Source organism: Petaurus breviceps, unplaced genomic scaffold (assembly GCF_028583685.1).
Source record: "Petaurus breviceps papuanus isolate PSGF00001 unplaced genomic scaffold, PetGlider_PUasm1.0 64, whole genome shotgun sequence".
Lineage (NCBI taxonomy): Eukaryota > Metazoa > Chordata > Mammalia > Diprotodontia > Petauridae > Petaurus > Petaurus breviceps.
In genome coordinates, this window is record NW_027186428.1 from 3,061,856 (window position 1) to 3,081,291 (window position 19,436).

Here is a 19,436-nt window from a genome sequence, read left to right on the forward strand (position 1 = left end):
AAAGAAGGAAGGAAGAAAGGAAAGAAGGAAGGAAGGAAGGAAGGAAGGGGAGGATAGAAAAGGAAGGAAGGAAGGAAGGAAGGAAGGAAGGAAGGAAGGAAGGAAGGAAGGAAGGAAGGAAGGAAGAGAGAGAATTTAAACAACCCAATCTCAGAAAATAAATTGAACAAGCCACAAATAAACTGACAGAAAAAATTGGGAACCAGAAGAATTCACAAGCAAATTTTAACAAATATTCAAAGAACAATTAATTCCAATATTACACAAATTATTTGTAAAAATAGTCCCAAAATAGGTGTTGCAAGAGTAATCCTACCAAACTATTCTAGAATATAAATATGGTCTTGAAACTTAACTAAGAGTCAAAATATAGGAAACTATAGATTCATAGTTCTAATAAATAGATAACCAAACTTGTAAATAAATGTTATCAAAAAAGCTACAACATATCACAAAGACTACATCCAAGGCTGAATTTATACTAGAAATGCAGCATTATTTTAATATTAGGAAAACTACAAATGTAATTAACCATATTAAATAACAACAACCCAAAAAACAAGTTCATATCGACAAAATACAATAGCCATTTCTATTAAAACACTAGAAAACATAGTAAAGTAGACCTTTCCTCAAAGATAAATAGTGTACATATAAAATTTAAGAAGCAGCACTACATGGAATAAGAATGTAAACTAGAACCTTTATAGTAAGATCAAGGTGAAGCAAAGATCACCATGGTCGCCACTTCTATTTAACACAACCCTAGAAATGTCAATAACAATAAGAAAATGAAATAGAAAATAAACATAGGCAAAGGAGAAATGAAATAACTGTTTTTTGCAGATGACACCATGGTGTACTGAGAGAACCCAAGACAGTCAAATGAAAAATTAATTATTTCAGTAAAGATTCAGGAGATAAAATAAACCAGTAATGTGCTGGAGCTAGCTCATACTGGAGAGTTAATAATTAAATTTTCATTGTGAGTATTTATACCATGGACTTCTGTGAACACTACAAATCTGGGCTTAATTTATTGTTTTATTTACTGTCTAGCCTTAATAAAGTGATGGAAAGGGGTAGCTAGGTGGTGCAATGAGTAGAGTGCCAGCCCAGAGTCAAGAGAACCTGAGTTCAAATCCGGCCTCAGACACTTAACACGTGCGTGCGGACACACACACACACACACACACACACACACACCTAGCCATGTGACCTTGAGCAAGTTACTTAAACCCAATTGCCCTCCATAAAGCAAAAATAGAAATTTTTTTTTTAAAATGAAGTGATGGAAAAATGTTAATAATGCAGGTAAAATTCTGTCCTGCGTATATTTTTTCAAAGAGCCAGTTGTTAAAACTTTACCAGCATAGCAATGAAATATACTCACATATCAGCATTGCTGCATATTATCACTAAAACCCAGCTGAAAGAGATAGAGAAATTCTATTTAAAACAACTATTGAATATATATGTGGGAGTCTACCTACCCATAAACATAGGACTACATGAATACACTTACAAAATATTGTTTCCAGGAAATAAAGACCTAAATGATGGGAGAAATTTTTAACTGCTCATGGGTAGGCTAAGAAGCCAATATGATTAAAACCATAATACTACTTAAATTAATTTACTCATTCGAGTCAAATCGAAAAGCAATTTTTAAGCACCTGGCACTGTGCTACGCACTGAGGATAGAAAGACAGGTGAGAGACAACATTAAAGCAAGTATATACAAGCAAGATACAAACAGGATAAACTGGAGATAACTTCAATGGGAAATTTCCGGCTTTGTGGATGACCAGAAAAGTCTTCTTGCAGAAGGTGAGATTTTAGCAGAGACTTGAAGGAAACCCAGTTAATCAGGAAGTACAAAAAAGATGAAGAGAATTCTAGACTCTGAAGCCACTGAAAATGCACAAAGTCTGGATATGAAGGGTATTATCTGAGGACAGGAAGGGAATGTCCCTGGATTGTAGAATTTGGAAAAGAATAAAGCCTAAGAAAGTCAGAAAGGTAGGAAGGCACCAGGTAATACTGTCCTTTAAAAACCAAACCAAACATTTTATAACTGATCCTAAAAATAACAAGGCACCTCTGGGGGCTGTTGTTCAACTGTTTCAGTGACTGACTCTTCATGACCCCATTTAGGGTTTTCCTGGCAAACATACTAGAGTGATTTGCCATTTTCTTCTCCAGCTCATTTTACAGATAAGGAAGGTGAGGCAAACAAAGGTTAAATGACTTGCTGTAATGGCAAGCACAGAAGTTGTTCACACCTTGTTTTAGCTATTGAGTTAACACCTTGTTTCAGTTCAAGTTTCTTTTGATCCTCGTGTCAAGTCTGTTAAGAAACAGAACTGTGAACCCCACAACTTGTGAACCCTAGAAATCATGAACTCCTGCAACAGGAAGGGGAGGAGTTAATGACTATATATAAGGAGAATTTCCAGACTAGCCACAGCAGAACTAAGAAGAGGACTCTTGTGGTGGCAGAGTCAAGAAGGAGAAAACTTGTGGTATCCCCGCACTCTGTTTGCTCTGTGTTGATGTTTGTTTGTGATACTTTGTACAGAAGCCCTGGGACCTTACTGGAAGCCCTGAAAGAGGATTTTCTGGTTGTATGTTTACAGAAGTCCTGGAAGAGGGTTTTGAAGGTCCTGGGACTTTACTGATGATTTGTGCTGACCTTTGGACCTTGTTTGTGGGTCTGTGTTGATTTCTGCATTGATGATTTGTATTGAGTTCTCAGACTTTGTTGGTAGGTCTGAGTTGATTTCAAAGGCAGATAGTGAATTGATGATGGTGCTGGCAATGTGCATGAACATTATTGTAGCTCTGTCAAACTTAGTCTTCCCAGAAACAGGAACTGTGAAGGACTTGAAGTGGACTGGACACTGTAAACTTCAATATGGAACCGTAACTGGATGAAGAACTGGACAAGGAGCTGGACAAAGAACTTGGAGCTTCCTGCCTTTGAACCTAGGTGACAGTTGGAGCTGAGACCATGGAAGAGGAGCCACGGAAGCTGGAAGCCAGCCTTGAGTCAAGCTGAATACTGCGTACTGACTGAGAAGATTATGATTTATTGTGACCTAGGGGTGGAGAACTTTGACTTTTGTACTTTGTGATTGAATTAAGGATTTTGTGATTGACTAAATGAATGTACTTTGTTGAAAACTGTGTGACCACTTTGTTGAAAACTATGTGGCCATTTTAGTGATAAGTTGTTAAGTTGTGACATGGTAAATGCTGTATCTTAATTTTCTGTGAATGTTTTGCTCTGAGTTGTTACTGAATAAATAGAGAGTTCACCATACTCTGTAATCAGAACCTTGAAAGTTGTTCATAGCAAGTCCTCTGGAAAGCTGCTCATGTGTGGCTTTACACTTGCCAAGGGCCACACAGCTAGTAAATGTCCAAGGCCAGAATTGAACTCAAGAAGATGAGTCTTTGGGGCAACTAGATGGCGCAGTGAATAGAGCACCGGCCCTGGAGTCAGGAGGACCTGGGTTCGGATCCGGCCTCAGACACTTAACACACACACACACACATACACACAACCCAGCTGTGTAACCTTGGGCAAGTCACTTAACCCCAACTGCCCTCCAAAAAAAAAAAAGCAAATAATAATAATAAAAATAATAAGCTCTTTTCAAAAAAAGATGAGTCTTCCTGACTTCGAGCCTGGCACTCTATCTACGAGCTACCTATCTGTCCAAAAGTGGGAGGAGGGAGAGAGAAACACTTTCAGAGTTGTACTTTAGGAAGATCAGTTGAGACAGCTGAATAAAGGATGGAGTGAAAAAAGACTTGAAGTGGAGCAACCAGCAAGGAAACAGTCCAGGTGTGAGATAGTGAGGACCTGTACCAGAATGGTAACAGTATCAGCGGAAATGGGGGGCAGATGCAAGAGATGTTACAAAGGTAAAATCAACAGGTCTTGGCAGTAGATTGGACTGGGGAGGATGGGGGAAGTGACAGAGTAAGGAATACAAGATGATACCAAAGTTGGGAATCTAGGTAATAGGGAGGATAGTGGTACTCTTAACAATAATAAGGAAGTCAGAAAGAAGGGAGGGCTTGGGGAGAGAAGTAGAAGGATTATGAGCTTGGTTTTGGACATGCTGAGTTTAAGATGTCCATGAGGCAGCGGGAGAAGTGAGACTGGAGATCATCAGAAAGGATCCTAAGGCTGGATAAGTATTATTATCTCTGTGCTTATGATTCTCAGATCTGCTGAAAGTTGACAAGATTACCAAGAGAAATAGAACAGAGCAAGAAGAGAAGAGTGCCAAGATGGAACCTTGGGGGACATCCAGTTAACAGATCTGATAGAGTTTTTAAAGAAAGAAACCAAAGAATGCTCCAAATCACTAATAAAGAAATGTTAATGTGAGGTTCCACTTGACACATACAAAACTGGAAAAGGAAAATGACAAATGCTGAAGAGGCTACAGGAAAACAAACACTAGTATAGTATACTGTGGGTAGAGGTGTGTCCAGACACTCAGGAAAGCAATTTGGAACTATGCCCAACAGCTTACAAATCTTTGTCTTAGACCCTTTAATGCAGCAATATGACTACTAGGCCTATACCTCAAAACAGATCAAAGAAAAGAGGGAAAGGATATATCTGTACAAAAATGTTTATAGTAGCTTTTTTTGTGGTGGCAAAGTACCGGAAACTGAGGAAGTGTCCATAATTTGGGGAACAGCTGAACAAATTATGGTATATGAATGTAATTGAACATTATTGTGCTGTAAGAAATGAAGAGACAGGGGCAGCCAGGTAGCACAGAGTAAGAGCACTGGCTCTAGTGTCAGGATGACCTGGGGATCGAATCCCAGGCTCAGACACTTAGCACCCACCCAGAAACACCTGGCCATGTAACCTTGAGCAAGTTACTTAACTCCAACTGCTTAAAATAAAAAAAAAAAAAGAGAGAGAGAAATGAAGAAACCGTTTCAGAGAAACCTGGGGAAGACTTGTATGACCTGATAAGGAGTAAAGTGGGTAGAACCAGCAAAACAATTGTAACATCAAAATCACAGAAACAAATAATTCTGAAAGACTTAAGAATTCTGATCAATGCAGTGACCAACCATGATTCCAGAAGAGCAATGATGAAAAATGCTGCCCAGCTCCTTAAATACTATCAACTACTATTAAATTCTCTATATGGTCAATGTGGAAATATATTTTGTTTGACTATGCTCATTTGTTACAAAGATTTTTCTCCCACTGGTGATACGTGTGGGCAAGAAAATAAACAAACAAAAATGAATGAATGAATATATGGCTGTTTAAAAATATTTTTAAATAAATAAAAATGTCCTACATACCATTTCCCCGCCAAACCTCTGCCAAATGGCAGCTTCCTTCTCCAGGTTCTTTGCAAAATTCCACAACATCTCGACATGTTGTTTCAGGTGTGATTGGAACTTCTGTTAAAATCTGTTCATTGTTGCTCAGGAACACTGTTAATATCATCTGTAAGAAAAAAATTTCAATTAAAGCCACTATTTTTCAACAGAAACTTGAAAATCATATTGGAAGTCATTGTGGAGGATATTAGTAAATTAACCTTCAAAAATAATTTTAATCAATCAATAAACATTCAAACACCTATGGGTCTGGCACAAGGCACAAAAAGTACTAAATAGTGGATACAAAAAGACAGTGTCTGCCCTCAAGGAGCTTACAATCTCATGGATGAGAAAACATGCAAACAAATATATGAAAGCAAGCTACATACAGGATAAAAAGGAAATAATTAAAAGAGGAAGGCACTAGAATTAAGAAAGGTTGGGCAAGATTTTAGCTGGGACTTAAATGAAGCCAGGGAGAACAATATCAGAGCCAAGGAGAGGGAGCATTCCAGGCATGGGGAACAGCCAGAGAGAATGTCTGGAGCTGGAAGATGGAGTATTCCTGGATCCAAGAGTACCTATTGGAGAATAAGACATAAAAAGACTGCAAAGGTAGGAGGGGGCACAGTTGTGAAGGACTTTGAAGGTCAAACAGAGCCTTTTGTATTTGATCCTGAAGGCAACAGTAAGCCATTGTAGTTTATTGAAGGGAGGGTGGGAGGGATAATGATGAGGCCTGTTTTCAAAGAAAATCATTTTAGTGGCTGAATAGAGAATAAATTGGAGTGAGGAGAGACTTGTGGCAAGCAGCCCCATGAATAGGCTACAGCAATAATCCAGAGTGAGGTGATGAGGACCGGCCCTAGATTGGTGGCAGTATCAGAAGAGAGATGGGGGGATATTCAAAAGATGTTGCAAAGGTGAAATCAACAGGCCTTTGCAACAGCTTGGCTATGGGCTGGGGGTGTGTGTGGGGGGGGGGCAGTGTGTGGGAGTGACAGTAGTGAGATAGTGAGGAATTCAAGATGATTCCTAGTCTGGGGAGCCTGAGGAACTAGGATAGTTTTGCCCTCTACAGTATTAGTGAAGGTAGGATGTGGGGACGGTTTGGGGGAAAAAATAATGAATTTTGTTTTAGATATATTGAGTTTAAGACATCTACTGGACATCCAATTCAAGATGTCTGAAAGACATTTGGAGATGGGAAATTGAAGGTCAGCAGAGAGACTTTTATTCACCATACATACCAGTTGCAAAGTCTTATTTCTAACCCCACAACATCTCTCTCTACTCACGGACACAGTCTTTGTTTAGGGTCTCAGTATCTCTCACTCAGGACTACTGCAACAGTCTTCTTAACTGGTCTCCCTGCTTCAAAACTTTCCCAGCTTCAAATGTCTGTCCACTCCCTATTACCTTACATTTACTATGTATATATTTTGTATTTACATATCTCTATACACATTATCTTTCCCTGATATATTGAAAAGTGCTTTCTATTCCCCAACAGATAAATGATCAAAGGATACAGTCAGTTTTCGAAGGAAGAAATAAACCCAAGCTGTGAACAAGCATGAAAAAAATGCACAAAATAACTGATAGAGAAACAGCAAATCAACTCTGAGGTTGTGTCTCATTCATCAGTTTGGCAAAAAATAATACACAAGCAAAATGGCTACTGTTGGACAGACTGCAGGAAAAAGAGGCCTAAGTCATGCATTGTTGGTTCAGCAATTCTGAAAAGCAATTTGGAACGATACCTAAAAAGTCACTAACTGTGCATACTCTTTGACCTAGTAACACCACAACTTTAGGCCTACATATCCCCAAAAATATCAAAGAAAAACCTCTATAGTAGCTCTTTATATAATTTGCCACTGTTGTTCAGTGCTTCTTTTGTGACACCATTTTGGTTTTCTTGGCAAAGATACTGGAGTAGTCTGAAATTTCTTTTCTCAAGTTCACTTTACAGATGGGGAAACTGAGGCAAACAGGGTTAAAGGACTTGTCCAGGATCACATTAAGTGTCTGAGGCCAGATTTGAACTTGGGAAGATCAGTCTTCCTGACTCCAGGTCCAGCAATCTATCCACTGTGCCACTTAGCTGCCTTTAACTGTCTGTCTGTCTGTCTGTCTATCTATCTGTCAGCAAATAACTGGAAACTAAGAAACTGTTCATCAACTGGGGAATGAATGGCAGAACAAATTGTGGAATGAGAATATAATGGGCTTTTCTTCTACTATAAGAAATGAAGACATGTGGCAGCAGTTTCAGAGAAAACTAAGACAACTCATAGCATCATAACATTATAAAGAAAAACAACTTTAAAAGAATGGAGAACAATGACCAAGGTAAAAACTAATTGATTCTGGAGGACTAAAACACTGACAAGCCAGAACTGGCTTAATACCAGAAGCACAAAGACATATGAAACTATGCCATTCAAGGGTGGGATGAAGAAACTATAAATGTCTGATCTAGTGAAGGAAAGATAGAGACAAGACAGAAGTACCTAAATATATAAAGAACTGTTAAGTGGAAGATAGGATAAGTAAGGACAGACATTATAGGGCAACAAATTTTAATTCAATAAGAAAAAAAGGAGGTCTAAAAATGAAGTGGACTGCCAAAATGGGAAGGAAAAACAAAGAGGATAATGGATTCCTGTCACTGGAAGTCTTCAGACAGAGGCTAGATGACTAGTTTAGGGATAAGTTATAAACAGGATTCATGCTTTAGGAAAGGATTGTACCCTGTAAGATCTATGAGAGCCCTTTTAACTCTGCAATTCTATTATACTATAATGTAAAGTAGTCATTCAGTTCCAGTCCACATTGCTGAAAACACCAAAATAAGACATTTATACCCAAAGGGAGCTGAGTCGGTCAAAAGTTTCTGTTTTAAGAAAAGAGCAGTCTGGAAATATAAAATTCACCAAACAGCTCATTAAAGTGAAAGGGAAAAGAACTACTGTCAAGTCAGTTTGAAGAAATACACACTAAACACCCAAGGGTGACCAGAGCGGTTACTTATGAGGATGATCCATTCTCCTGCCAAAGCTACTAAATCTCAATTACATGGATTTAAAAGTTGACTTTAGAATTTGTTGCGTTTATTGAATAAAATTCTATGTTTCTTGCTAGTTTAAAAAGTGAGCTGATCATTTTCCATTTCTCTTTTTTAAAAAACTGGCTTTCCTTTTCATCTGCACATTGCCCTCAAATTAAGGTTTTGGCAGATCACTGGCTTTCCACTGGTGTTCTAGAAACTTACTTACATTTAAGCAAAAAGACAAAATAAGGAAGCCAGAGCAAACAGGTTAATCAGGAAATACAGCTGACTGCTATTTTTCTTTCCTTACCAAGAAGGTCAGTCTCATCTACTACGTATGCAATTTGCTCTGCCCTAAATTTAGGGACTTTGAATCTATAAGAAATAGCCAGAAAAATAATATTTCAATTTCATTAAATGGTTAACTTTTAAATTAATCCACTTTTATTCATTCAAAAATATATTTGATTTTCCACGAGTTACAAAAAGGTAAAGGATAAACAGAAGCATAAACAGAACTTCACTGCACCTAACAGTCTTTGGCCTCTCCCCTCCACCTCAAAATAAAATGCAACTATGAAAGGAGAAGAGACTAACAACAGTAACTCAGAAAATGATTCTGGTTTTGTTAACACAAACTAGGTGTATCCAGATGTATGAAAAAAAGGTTTAACTCAATTCAATTCAACCAAACTTTTTTTTTCTTTTTGCCTTTTGGAGGGCAATTGGGGTTAAGTAACTTGCCCAAGGTTACACGGCTAGTTGTGTGTGTGTGTGTGTTAAGTGCCTGAGGCCGGAACCAAACTCGGATCCTCCTGACTCCAGGGCTGGTGCTTTACTCACTGTGCCACCTAGCCACCCCTAATACAGTACCTTTTTTTTTTTATTTTTTGCTTTTTATAGGGCAACTGGGGTTAAGTGACTTGCCCAAGGTCACACGGCTAGTTTAGGTCCTCCTGATTCCAGGGCCAGTGCTCTATTCACTGCGCCACCTAGCCGCCCCAACCAAACTTTTCTATCACCTTCTATGTACTAGGGTACCATGCCAGGTACTAGAGAAACAAAGCCAAATTAAGAAAAAACTTACATCACACAGAGTGGTACACAAACTTCACATGGATAAATACAAGACAATACAATGAGGGGATCAGTAAAGGTATCCTACAAGGGTGGCGCCGGGAACTGGCCTTGAAGAAAACTAAAGAATTGATTTTAAGGTAAGAAAGATAACTTGTGCACTGAAAGGCACAGGGGCCAAAGATGGAATGCTGAGTTCGGGCAATGCTTTGCTAGTCCAGTTTGTACAGAAGATGTAACACATGAAGGGGAGTAAGAATGAAATAAGTAGGGGCGGCTAGATGGCGCAGTGAATAGAGCACCGGCCCTGGAGTCAGGAGCACCTGAGGTCAAATCTGGCCTCAGACACTTAACACTTATTAGCCGTGTGACCTTGGGCAAGTCACTTAACCCCGCCTTACCCCCTCCAAAAAGAAAAAAATAAAAATGTTTCATTATTTAAAAAAAAAAAAAAGAATGAAATAAGTCAGAAAATGTAAGCTGAAATGTGTGCTTTTGGCTACAGGATTGATAATGAAATATATCTCCCTATTCTCCACAGAGAGGTGGCAGAATATAGGAAGTATGGAATGAAACATGTTACCAGGCATGAGTCAACTTTCCAGTTTGTTTTACTTAACCAGACGACTTCTACTAAGGAGGGTTCTATCTTGGGAGGCCTGATAGGGAAGGGTCAGTGAGAAAAAAGAATAGGTAGGAGCCACATTACAAAGGACATTCCATGCCAATCTTAAGAGTTTGTATTTCATTCTGGAGATAATAGAGAGGCACAGACGTTTCTTGAACAGGGGAATGACAGTCAAACCTGTGCTTGAGGGAATTGACTTTGGCAGTTACCATGTTTCCCCGATAATAAGACCTATCCCGAAAATAAGCCCTCCCCTTACTGTGTAAGATTCCTCTAAAATAAGCCCTCCCCCGAAAATAAGCCCTATTGAGATTGCTACTGTAGTGAAGGTGATCCCCTGTGCTACACGCTACATTACGGTACCCTCTGTATGCACCGCCCCCCCCCCCCGGTGAAATTCACGCCGCGCTCCGAGCTGCATCCAATCAGAGCTGCAGCAGTGAGGGCATCATCCTGTTCTTCCCCCAGTGATTTGCTTATTGAATAAAGGTACATTTTTTTGTTCACATTTACCTGTTTATTAAAATTGCTGTCAATGTTCATTAAAATAAGCCCTCCCCTGAAAATAAGCCCTCTGGTGTTTTTCTGTCCAAAAAAAAATAATAAGACAGTGTCTTATTATCGGGGAAACACAGTAGGTAGAAAATGAATAAAAAACCTGGAATCAGAAAGAAAAGTAATGAAGGCCTGAACTAAAGTGGTCAGCTATGTGAGGAGAGATGCAGCAAGCAGGATTCTGACATATTGAGAGAGACACGACAAGCTTTAGCAACTGATTTGATATGGGAGTCTGGGAGGGGGATGAGTAGAAAGGATGGTTCCATGATTATAAGGGAGATTAAGGCTAGATATATAAATTTGGGAGTCATCTGAATAGAGAGGACAAATGAATCTGCAAGAGCTAATAAATCACAAGAGTGGATATAGAAAGAAGAGGTCCCAGGACAAATTTCTAGGAGCAAACACATAGTTAGAGGAAGGACACTGAAAAATGACCCAGCAAAGGAGCCTGAGAAGAAGCAATCTGACAGGTAGGAGGAAAACCAAAGGACAGAAGAATGAGGGATAACAAAGTAATGGGGGGGGGGGTGATCAACAGCATCAAAAGCTGAAGAAAAGTCAATAAGGATAAAAACTTACAGAAAAAAATCCAGATTTTTAAGACATCAGCAGTGTTTGTCCCTAAAGAAAGGATTCCCCTGCCCATTCTTTGCAGAGGAGGCAGATTATGGATACAAAACAATACATGCATATACTATCATAGGGTTAGTTTTGCTGAACTGACTTTCCCTTTTTCTTATTTATTCTGCTATTAAGGCATCACTCACTTGGTGACAAGATATAAATATAGAAAAGGTGATATGAAAATATAATTTTTTTGATCTTAAAAGAAATAACTCATTCATAACTTTAGAGGGAACCAGTGATGGGGTTGGAAGCTGACTCCAGCAGATTGAGAAATGAAAGACAGGTGTGAAACAGAGACATTGAGCATAAACTGCTTTTCCTCTATCTTTTGCTCTGAAAGCAGCATAAAGATTTGGGCAATAGCATGAGTATTCATTTTTTTGACAAGGAAAAAAAACTCTATAAAGCCTATGTGGTTTCTGAATAGGTAACATCCAAACTGTGATACTTTTACAGGTAAGGAATCATTTAACCACTACTAAGAAGTAGAACAGTTAGAAGCATTTCCACAATACCAAGGATTGTTGGGTTTTTTTCAACCAACAGAGCAGTTTCTGTCTCAGTAGTCACTTGATCTGTCACCTGACAGCCACACTATTGTATACAGGTAAACCAACAAGACATTATGTGAAAAAATACCTGCTCTTGTGTGACAGTTTAAGCGAGTTAGTTTGTATCATCTTTGCTCAATTTTGGGGCAATTCAGGAAAAACAACAAAACTCGCTGGAAGTTCCTTATACTAATGAAATCATATCTGGAATAACAAAATACTTCTACCTCCAAGGATCATTGTGAGGAAAATATATTTTAATGAGTTTTTTTCGTTCTTAACTTGACAAACACCAATATAAACATCCCATATACATATTACAGAAAAAGAGGACAAAATATGAAACTGAATAATCATTACATACAACTTTTTTTTTTTAAAGGAGTATATTTTAAATTCAGGACATCGGTTCCAAAACTGTCCTATTTGTGTTTTCCTCTAAACCTATTTTTGCTCTCTTCTGGGCATTAAAAAAAATGCTTTGTTGACACTATTTTTTTTATTCTCTTTTTTTGGCATCATTATTACTAGGTCCCTTCCTCCCAATTTTTAGAAACCTTCCCTTATAACAAGTTAACATTGTCAAGCAAAACAAATAGACACATTGGTGATATTTGAAAGCACATCTCATTCTGTACCTCTCTAGTCCATCATGTCTTTGTTTGGCTGGTTTTTGCTTTTTTTGCCTTTTGTTGGAGGGCAATTGGGGTTAAGTGACTTGCCCAAAGTCACACGGCCGGTAAGTATGTCAAGTGTCTGAGGTCAAATTTGAACTCAGGTCCTTCTGACTCCAGGAACAGTGCTCTATTCACTGTACCACCTAGCCGCCCCTTTCTTTCCTTATTTATTTTGTGGTTAGATTTATCTAGCACAATGGGGAAAGCTGAGGTCTCTCACTAGTATAGTTTTACTGTATATTTCCTACTGTAACTCATCTAATATTTCCTTTAAGAATTTGGATGGGGGAAGAGAATTCTGGCCATGGAGTCAGGAGGACCTGAGTTCAAATGTGGCCTCAGACACTTAACATGTACTAGCCGGGGTGACCTTGGGCAAGTCATTTAACCCCAAAATGCAAAAAAAAAAAAAGAACAAAAATTATTTGGGGCAGCTAGGTGGCGCAGTGAATAGAGCAACTCTTCCTGACCTGAGTTCAAATTCGGCCTCCTAACTTGACACACTTAACTACATGTGTGACCTTGGGCAAGTCACTTAACCCCACTGCCTTGCCTTCCCCCTCCACAAAAAAAAAAAAAAAAAGAATTCACAAGATGAAAAAATAAAGGATAAAAAAAATAAAAATAATTTGGATGCTATGCAGTTTGGTGCATATATATTATGTACTGATATGACTTCTTTGTCTATGGTATCTTTTAGCAAGATGTTATCTCTTTTAATTAGGAATATATTTAACTTTGCTTTCTCTGAAATAATGATTGCTACCCCTGCCTTTTTTACTTCAGCTAAAGTATAGCAGATTCTGTTCCAGTCCCTTATTTTAATTCTGAGTCTGTCTGATTTCAAGTGTGTTTTTTATAAACAACATATTGTTGGGTTCTGGATTTTAATCCATTCTGCTATCCACTTCTATTTTATGAGTGAATTCATTCCATTCATATTCAAAGTTATGTTACTAACTGTGTATTTCCCTCTAACCCATATTCTTTTTTATATCCTCTCTCTTTTCACTCTTTTCTCCTTAAATATATTTTGCTTCTGACCACTGCCTCAATCTACCCTCCTTGTTATCATTGCTTCCCTTTCCTCTCACACTTCCCTGTTGGTTAAGATAGACTTCTATACTCAACTGAGTGATTATATATTTTTTCCTCTTTGAACCAATTCCAATGAGTGAGGTTCAAGTATTGCCCACCATCTTAATTTCCCCTCCACTATAAAAGCTCTTCCTTGTACACCTCTTTTATGTGAAATAATTTCCCCCACTCTTCTCCTTTCCCCCTTCTCCCAGTATATTTCTCTTTCTTATAAATTCATTTTTTAAATTTCATCCCAACATAATCAATTCATTTGTGTGCTCTCTCTATATATAGAATCCTTCTAACTGAACTAATAACAATAAAGCTGTTGTTGTTTGTCCTTTGTTCCCAAAGAAAACTATAACATCAGAGAGGTGATGCAATGACATACAAGTGAATTGAATTTAAGTTAGGGAGAGCTGTGCAAAGTCACCAGCTTCACTATTTAATGATAAAGTTCTTAGGTGTTAGGTGTGTCATCTTTCCATTTAGGAATGTGAACAATGTAATCTTTTAAGTCCCTTATTTCTCTTTCATGTTTATTATCTTTTTATGCTTCCTTTAAGTCTTGTATTTGAAAGTCAAAATTTCTATTTATTTCTGGTCTTTTCATCAGGAATATTTGGAAGTCCTCTATTTCATTAATTCCACTTCCTCCCCTAAAATTATACTAAGTTTTTCCAGATAGATTATTCTTGGTTCCTAGGAGCTAATCTTAGCTGCTTTGTCTTCCAGGATATCAAATTCCAAGCCCTCTACTCCTTCAATGTGGTAACTCCTAAATCTTTTGTGATTCTGACTGTGACCTCCACAGTATCTGAATGGTTTCTTTCTGGCTGCGTGAAGTATATATTCTCTTTGACCTGAGAATTCTGAAATTTGGCTATAATATTCCTGGGGATTTTCATTTTGGGATCTGGGTGACTGGTGAATTCTTTCGGTTGCTATTTTACCCTCAGGTTCTAGGATATTAAGGCAGTTTTTCTTTATAATTTCTTGAAATATGATGTGTAGGTGCTTTTTTGATCATGGTTTTCAAGTAATGCGGTAATTCTTAAATTATCTCTCCTTTATTTTTCCCAGTGAGCTATTATTTCACATTTTCTTCTATTTTTTCATTCTTTTGATTTTGTTTTATTATTTATTGATGTCTCATGGAGTCATTAGCTTTCACTTACTCAATTCTAATTTTTTTAAGAAATTATTTTCTTCAGTGAGTTTTGAACTTCTTTTACCATTTGGCCAATTCTATTTTTAAGATGCTATTTTCTTAGCATTTTTGTACTTCTTTTACCAACCTATTAATTGTCTTTTCATAGAAATGTTCTTATATGGTTCTCATTTCTTTTCCCAATTTTTCCTCCACAACTCTTTATTTTTAATCATTTTTTATCTCTTCCAAGAATTCTTGTGGGCTTGTTTTCAATTTAACTTTTTTCTTTGAGGCTTTGCTTGTAGATATTTTGATAAGAGTATTCTTCTGAATTTGTGTCTTCATCTTCCTGTCACAACAGTAGGTTTTTAATTGTCAGGTTCTTTTTATGTTGTTTGCTCATTTTTCCATCCTATTTCTTGATTGAACTTAATGTTAAATTTGGGCTCTGTTCCCAAGGGTAGAGCTACAGGATGGAAGGGACACAAGTCCCAAGCTTCAGGCTTTTTTGAGTTGCTTTTTCAGAGTTAGTTTACAAACCAGTTTATTACATTTTTCTTTCAGAATATCAAGACAAGACTTCCAATTAAGTTATGGACTAGAAAGTTCACAGAGAGGTCAAACGCCCTTCCTTTAAACTCAAGCAAATAAATATCTAAAAAGAACCCCAGAAAGACCAATGATAAACCTAAAAAGATTAGCTCCTCCATCTAGTACAGAACTGTGCAAAAAGACTAGCTGAGGCTGGCAAAGGCATTGGACCAAGGAAGCCAGCTAGAGTTCACATAAAAGTGTAAGTCAGCAGAAGTGGGGAGAAGAACCACTTCAGGCAAGCCAGTAAATCCAGGTAAACACAGAAGCCTGCAGAGAGAAGAAGAGATAGAATAACAGGGAATACAATGGAGTTTTATTAATGGGGTCCGGAAGCCAGATTCATCCCTCATATATCAGGACAGGAGAACAGAATCAGTCCTCACAGGTTACTGCACGGGGAGAGAGGATCCAGTCACATACTCCTTCGGAAGAACAACGGGAGTGTAGTAGAATATAAGGCCAACATAGCACTTGGAATGGGGTAAGGAAATTGAGGGAAATACAATAGACTTTAAAACAATATGACCTTCAACAACACAATGGGGCCTGTTAGAGACACATAGCAGGAGATGGAACGAACTCCTAAACAGGGATCTTGCAAGATAAACAGAGGCCATAATCCCCAGTGAACCACCAGGAGACAGAACAGAAACCAAGGTTTGAGACCTAATACCAGCCACCCTATCCATATAAACAGTAGCACTTTACTAATGCTGCTGCTAATGAGACTAAAGGGCAGACAGGACTAAAGAAGACCTACTCAACCCATCGAAAACCTGAAGGGACTAGCCAAAGCACAAAATCCTAGTCTAAGAATTGAGTCCGAAATGAGTAAACAAAACACCAAACACAATTAAGAAGTACTAGAGACTAAAAAAGGTGTAAGAGATAAACCTGGAAGAGTAATTACAAAGCAAATACAAGCTTGGCCATAAGGACTACAAGGGTACCTAAAAGAAAGATAGAATAAAAGTAGAGTTTGGCAGAAGAAAATGGAAATGGGGAGTGAGAAGGATCAGAAGACACAATGGAGCATTTATTAAGTATCTACTATATACCAAGCTGTGCTAAACAAACAAGATAGTCCCAACTTTCAAGGAACTTACATTCTAAAGGGGAAAGACAGCAGATAAAGGGGAGCTGAAGGGGAATAGAAGAACCTGGGCAGGGACAATAAAGAAGCAGAGAAATATGGAGAGTGAGTAAAGTCAGAAATGAAGGAAATATGGCCTGGGCTCCTCGTTAAAAGGTGGTCCAACCTAGGGACTTGCCAATCAGGAGAACTGAACTGAAGGAAGAGGACTCTCCAGGCTGAGAAAGCTGCTGGTGAAAAGATCAAGTCCAAAGAATAAATAAGTGGACTTGGCAACACCTTGGAATAGAGTGTAGGAAACTAAAATAATAGACTACTTGAAAAGTAAGATGGAACATATAGAACTCAATGATTCCAGAAGACATTAAATTTTAGTCAAAAAGACTCAAAAAATAGAAGGAAACACAAGACATTAACAATCAAAACCAACTAATCTAGAAAACAGGTCAAGGATAATATCAGAATTATAAAATTCTCTGAAAAAAATTACAACCTAGATACTATACTTCAAGATATCAAAAGAAAATAGCCCCAATCTATCAGAACCAGAGGACAAAGTAAAACTAGAAAAAAAATCCTCCCCAAAATAAAGGTCTCAAGAATGTCATAGCTAAATTCCAGAGCTTCCACATCAAAGAAAAAAATACTCTAGGGGTATGGGAGAAAATATGGGAGACAGCAGACTGGAGGAGGGGATATCCTGTGGGACTGCTATTTTGGGGCAGTGGGTAGGGGGGAAACGGGGAGAAAACTTGTAACTCAAAATCTGGCGGAAATAAATGATGTAAATAAGAAGTTAATAAAGCATTTGAAAAAAAAAAAAAAAGGAAAGAAAAAAATACTCTATAAACCCAGGAAGAAGCAGTTTAAGTACCAATGAACCATAGTTAGGTACACATATGATCTGGCAGTCTGTACTACTTGAGTGAGAATAGATTTTAGAATACAATATTCCAAAAGTCAAAAGAGAATTGCTTATAATCAAGAATAACTTACACTGAGAAAGTGGTGTGGTAATAACGCTTTGGGGAGGAGGGAAGGAAGATAATGACCTTTTACTAGAAGAAAGAAATTTCAAGCATTTCTAAAGGAACTTTGAAAGAAAACTATGTCTTCAAAAAGTATTGAGGAAATTAAATAAGAAAAACAGGATCTGAGGGTAGAATGTTCTGTTCTAAGGGTATGAAAAAGGGAAAGAGAAAGGAGAGAAGAAAGAATGCTCAGTGTTAAAAGGAAGAAGAGGCAGAATTTGCTAATACTTTATACTACTACAAATATAGTAAAGTAATAGAGTGGGCATCAGATGAATCTTAAAAAAAAAAAGTTGAAAACACACACACACACACACACCCTTATACAGAGTTTGGCGTAGAAAAACAAGCAACAGGGAAATAAGCTGAGGCTGATAAGGTTAAAAGGGATAATACTAGAAAGAAAATTGTTGCAAGCCAAACAAAACTTCCTAATCCTAAAAAGGAAATTAAAACTGAAGAAAAAAATAGAATGAGAGTCTATGGGTGTGCCTATCAATTAGGGAGTAGCTGAACAAATTTAGTATATAAATGTAATGGAATACTATTTATTGTACTATAAGAAATGATGAAAGAAACAAGTGCAGAGAATCTTGGATAGGGTGAATTGATGTAAAATTAATAAGCAGAACAGTATTGTAACTTATACAATATTAACAGCAATGTTGTTAAGACAACTTTAAAAGACTTTAGAACTGATCGATGTAATGACCAACCATGTCTCCAGAGAACCTGATGAAATATCGCACCCATCTAATGAGAGATAATAAACTCAAGGCACAGAAAGAGACATACATTTTTGGACAAGGCTACTATGTATGTATGTAAACTACAAGGATTTAGCTTTTATTCTTTCTCTTGGTTTTTTAACGAGGATGAGGAAATGTGAAGCTAGAGAGGATATTAACAATACTGATGCTAAAAAAGAAGCACTGAAACTTTTAAAATGTACAAAAGAGAAATGTAAAAGGAAGCACAGACAAGTAGGACAGTTTAAAAGTGACATGTAGAATTTATTATATAACTTTTAGAAATGTGAAATGGAGATTAAGTATTTCACATAAAAAAAGCCTGGGGTGTTTAAGTTCAAAATAATGTTTAAAGTAAATCAAAGGGCTTGAAGACAGCAAAAAAACACTAAAAGCCAGCATGAGTTCGTCGTGAAGAAGCTACACCAAACTGTTTTCTTTCTTGATAGTAGCTAAACTGGAACCTAAACTTCAGAAAGGCATTTGAGTGTTTCATGATTTTGCTATGGCAAAACAGAGAAGTGCGAGAGCAGGGGCCAGATCCAGGGCCTGCTTTTGTGAAGTCAGAAATCTAAGAACTAGGTGGCATAGTGAATAGTGCACCAGCACTGGAGTCAGGAGGACCTGAGTTCAAATCTGACCTCAGACACTTAACACTTACTAACCGTGTGACCTTGGGCAAGTCACTTAACCCCAACTGCCCTGCCTTCCCCCCTCCAAAAAAAGGGAAAGAAAAGGAATCTAAGAATGGTTTTTACATTTTAAAATAAAACTTTATTCTTTAAAAACGTAAAAACCACTCTGAGCTCATCGGTTATAACAAAAGCCAGTGGTGCATCTGATTCCAGAGAGCCAATCTGCTGGCACCTGATAGAGGACAATACAGCAGGGTGGATGTAGCACTGTTTACAAACCCGTAGTGTGGCCATGATTTACTGCCAACCCGGAGAGGTAATACTTCTAATCAACATTTTCTCAGAGATTTACACGAAGGCACAGATTGTGCCCTTACTAAGGCATGAAGCTGAGCACAGCCTACAGACTGAGCCACAGACAGAATTAGGATTCAAAGGACCCCAAAAGGCTGAATGGGTTGAATCTATAAGATTAAGGTTAATAAGTAATCTTTATATTTGTGTATATAACTTTTCATATACTTGGGCCTAAAAAAAAAGAACAATACC

At 37.7% G+C, this 19,436-nt stretch overlaps 1 protein-coding gene across 6 annotated transcripts in view; it reads right to left on the reverse strand.

Annotated features, from left to right (window-relative positions):
- Positions 1-19,436, reverse strand: part of PPP1R13B (protein phosphatase 1 regulatory subunit 13B) — a 133,738-nt gene that overhangs the window by 80,883 nt on the left and 33,419 nt on the right. For all 6 annotated transcript variants that reach the window (XM_069103784.1, XM_069103781.1, XM_069103780.1 and 3 more), the window contains exon 2: positions 5,353-5,500. In XM_069103784.1, the coding sequence (XP_068959885.1) occupies positions 5,353-5,500 (148 nt within the window). The remainder of the gene's footprint in view (positions 1-5,352; positions 5,501-19,436) is intronic.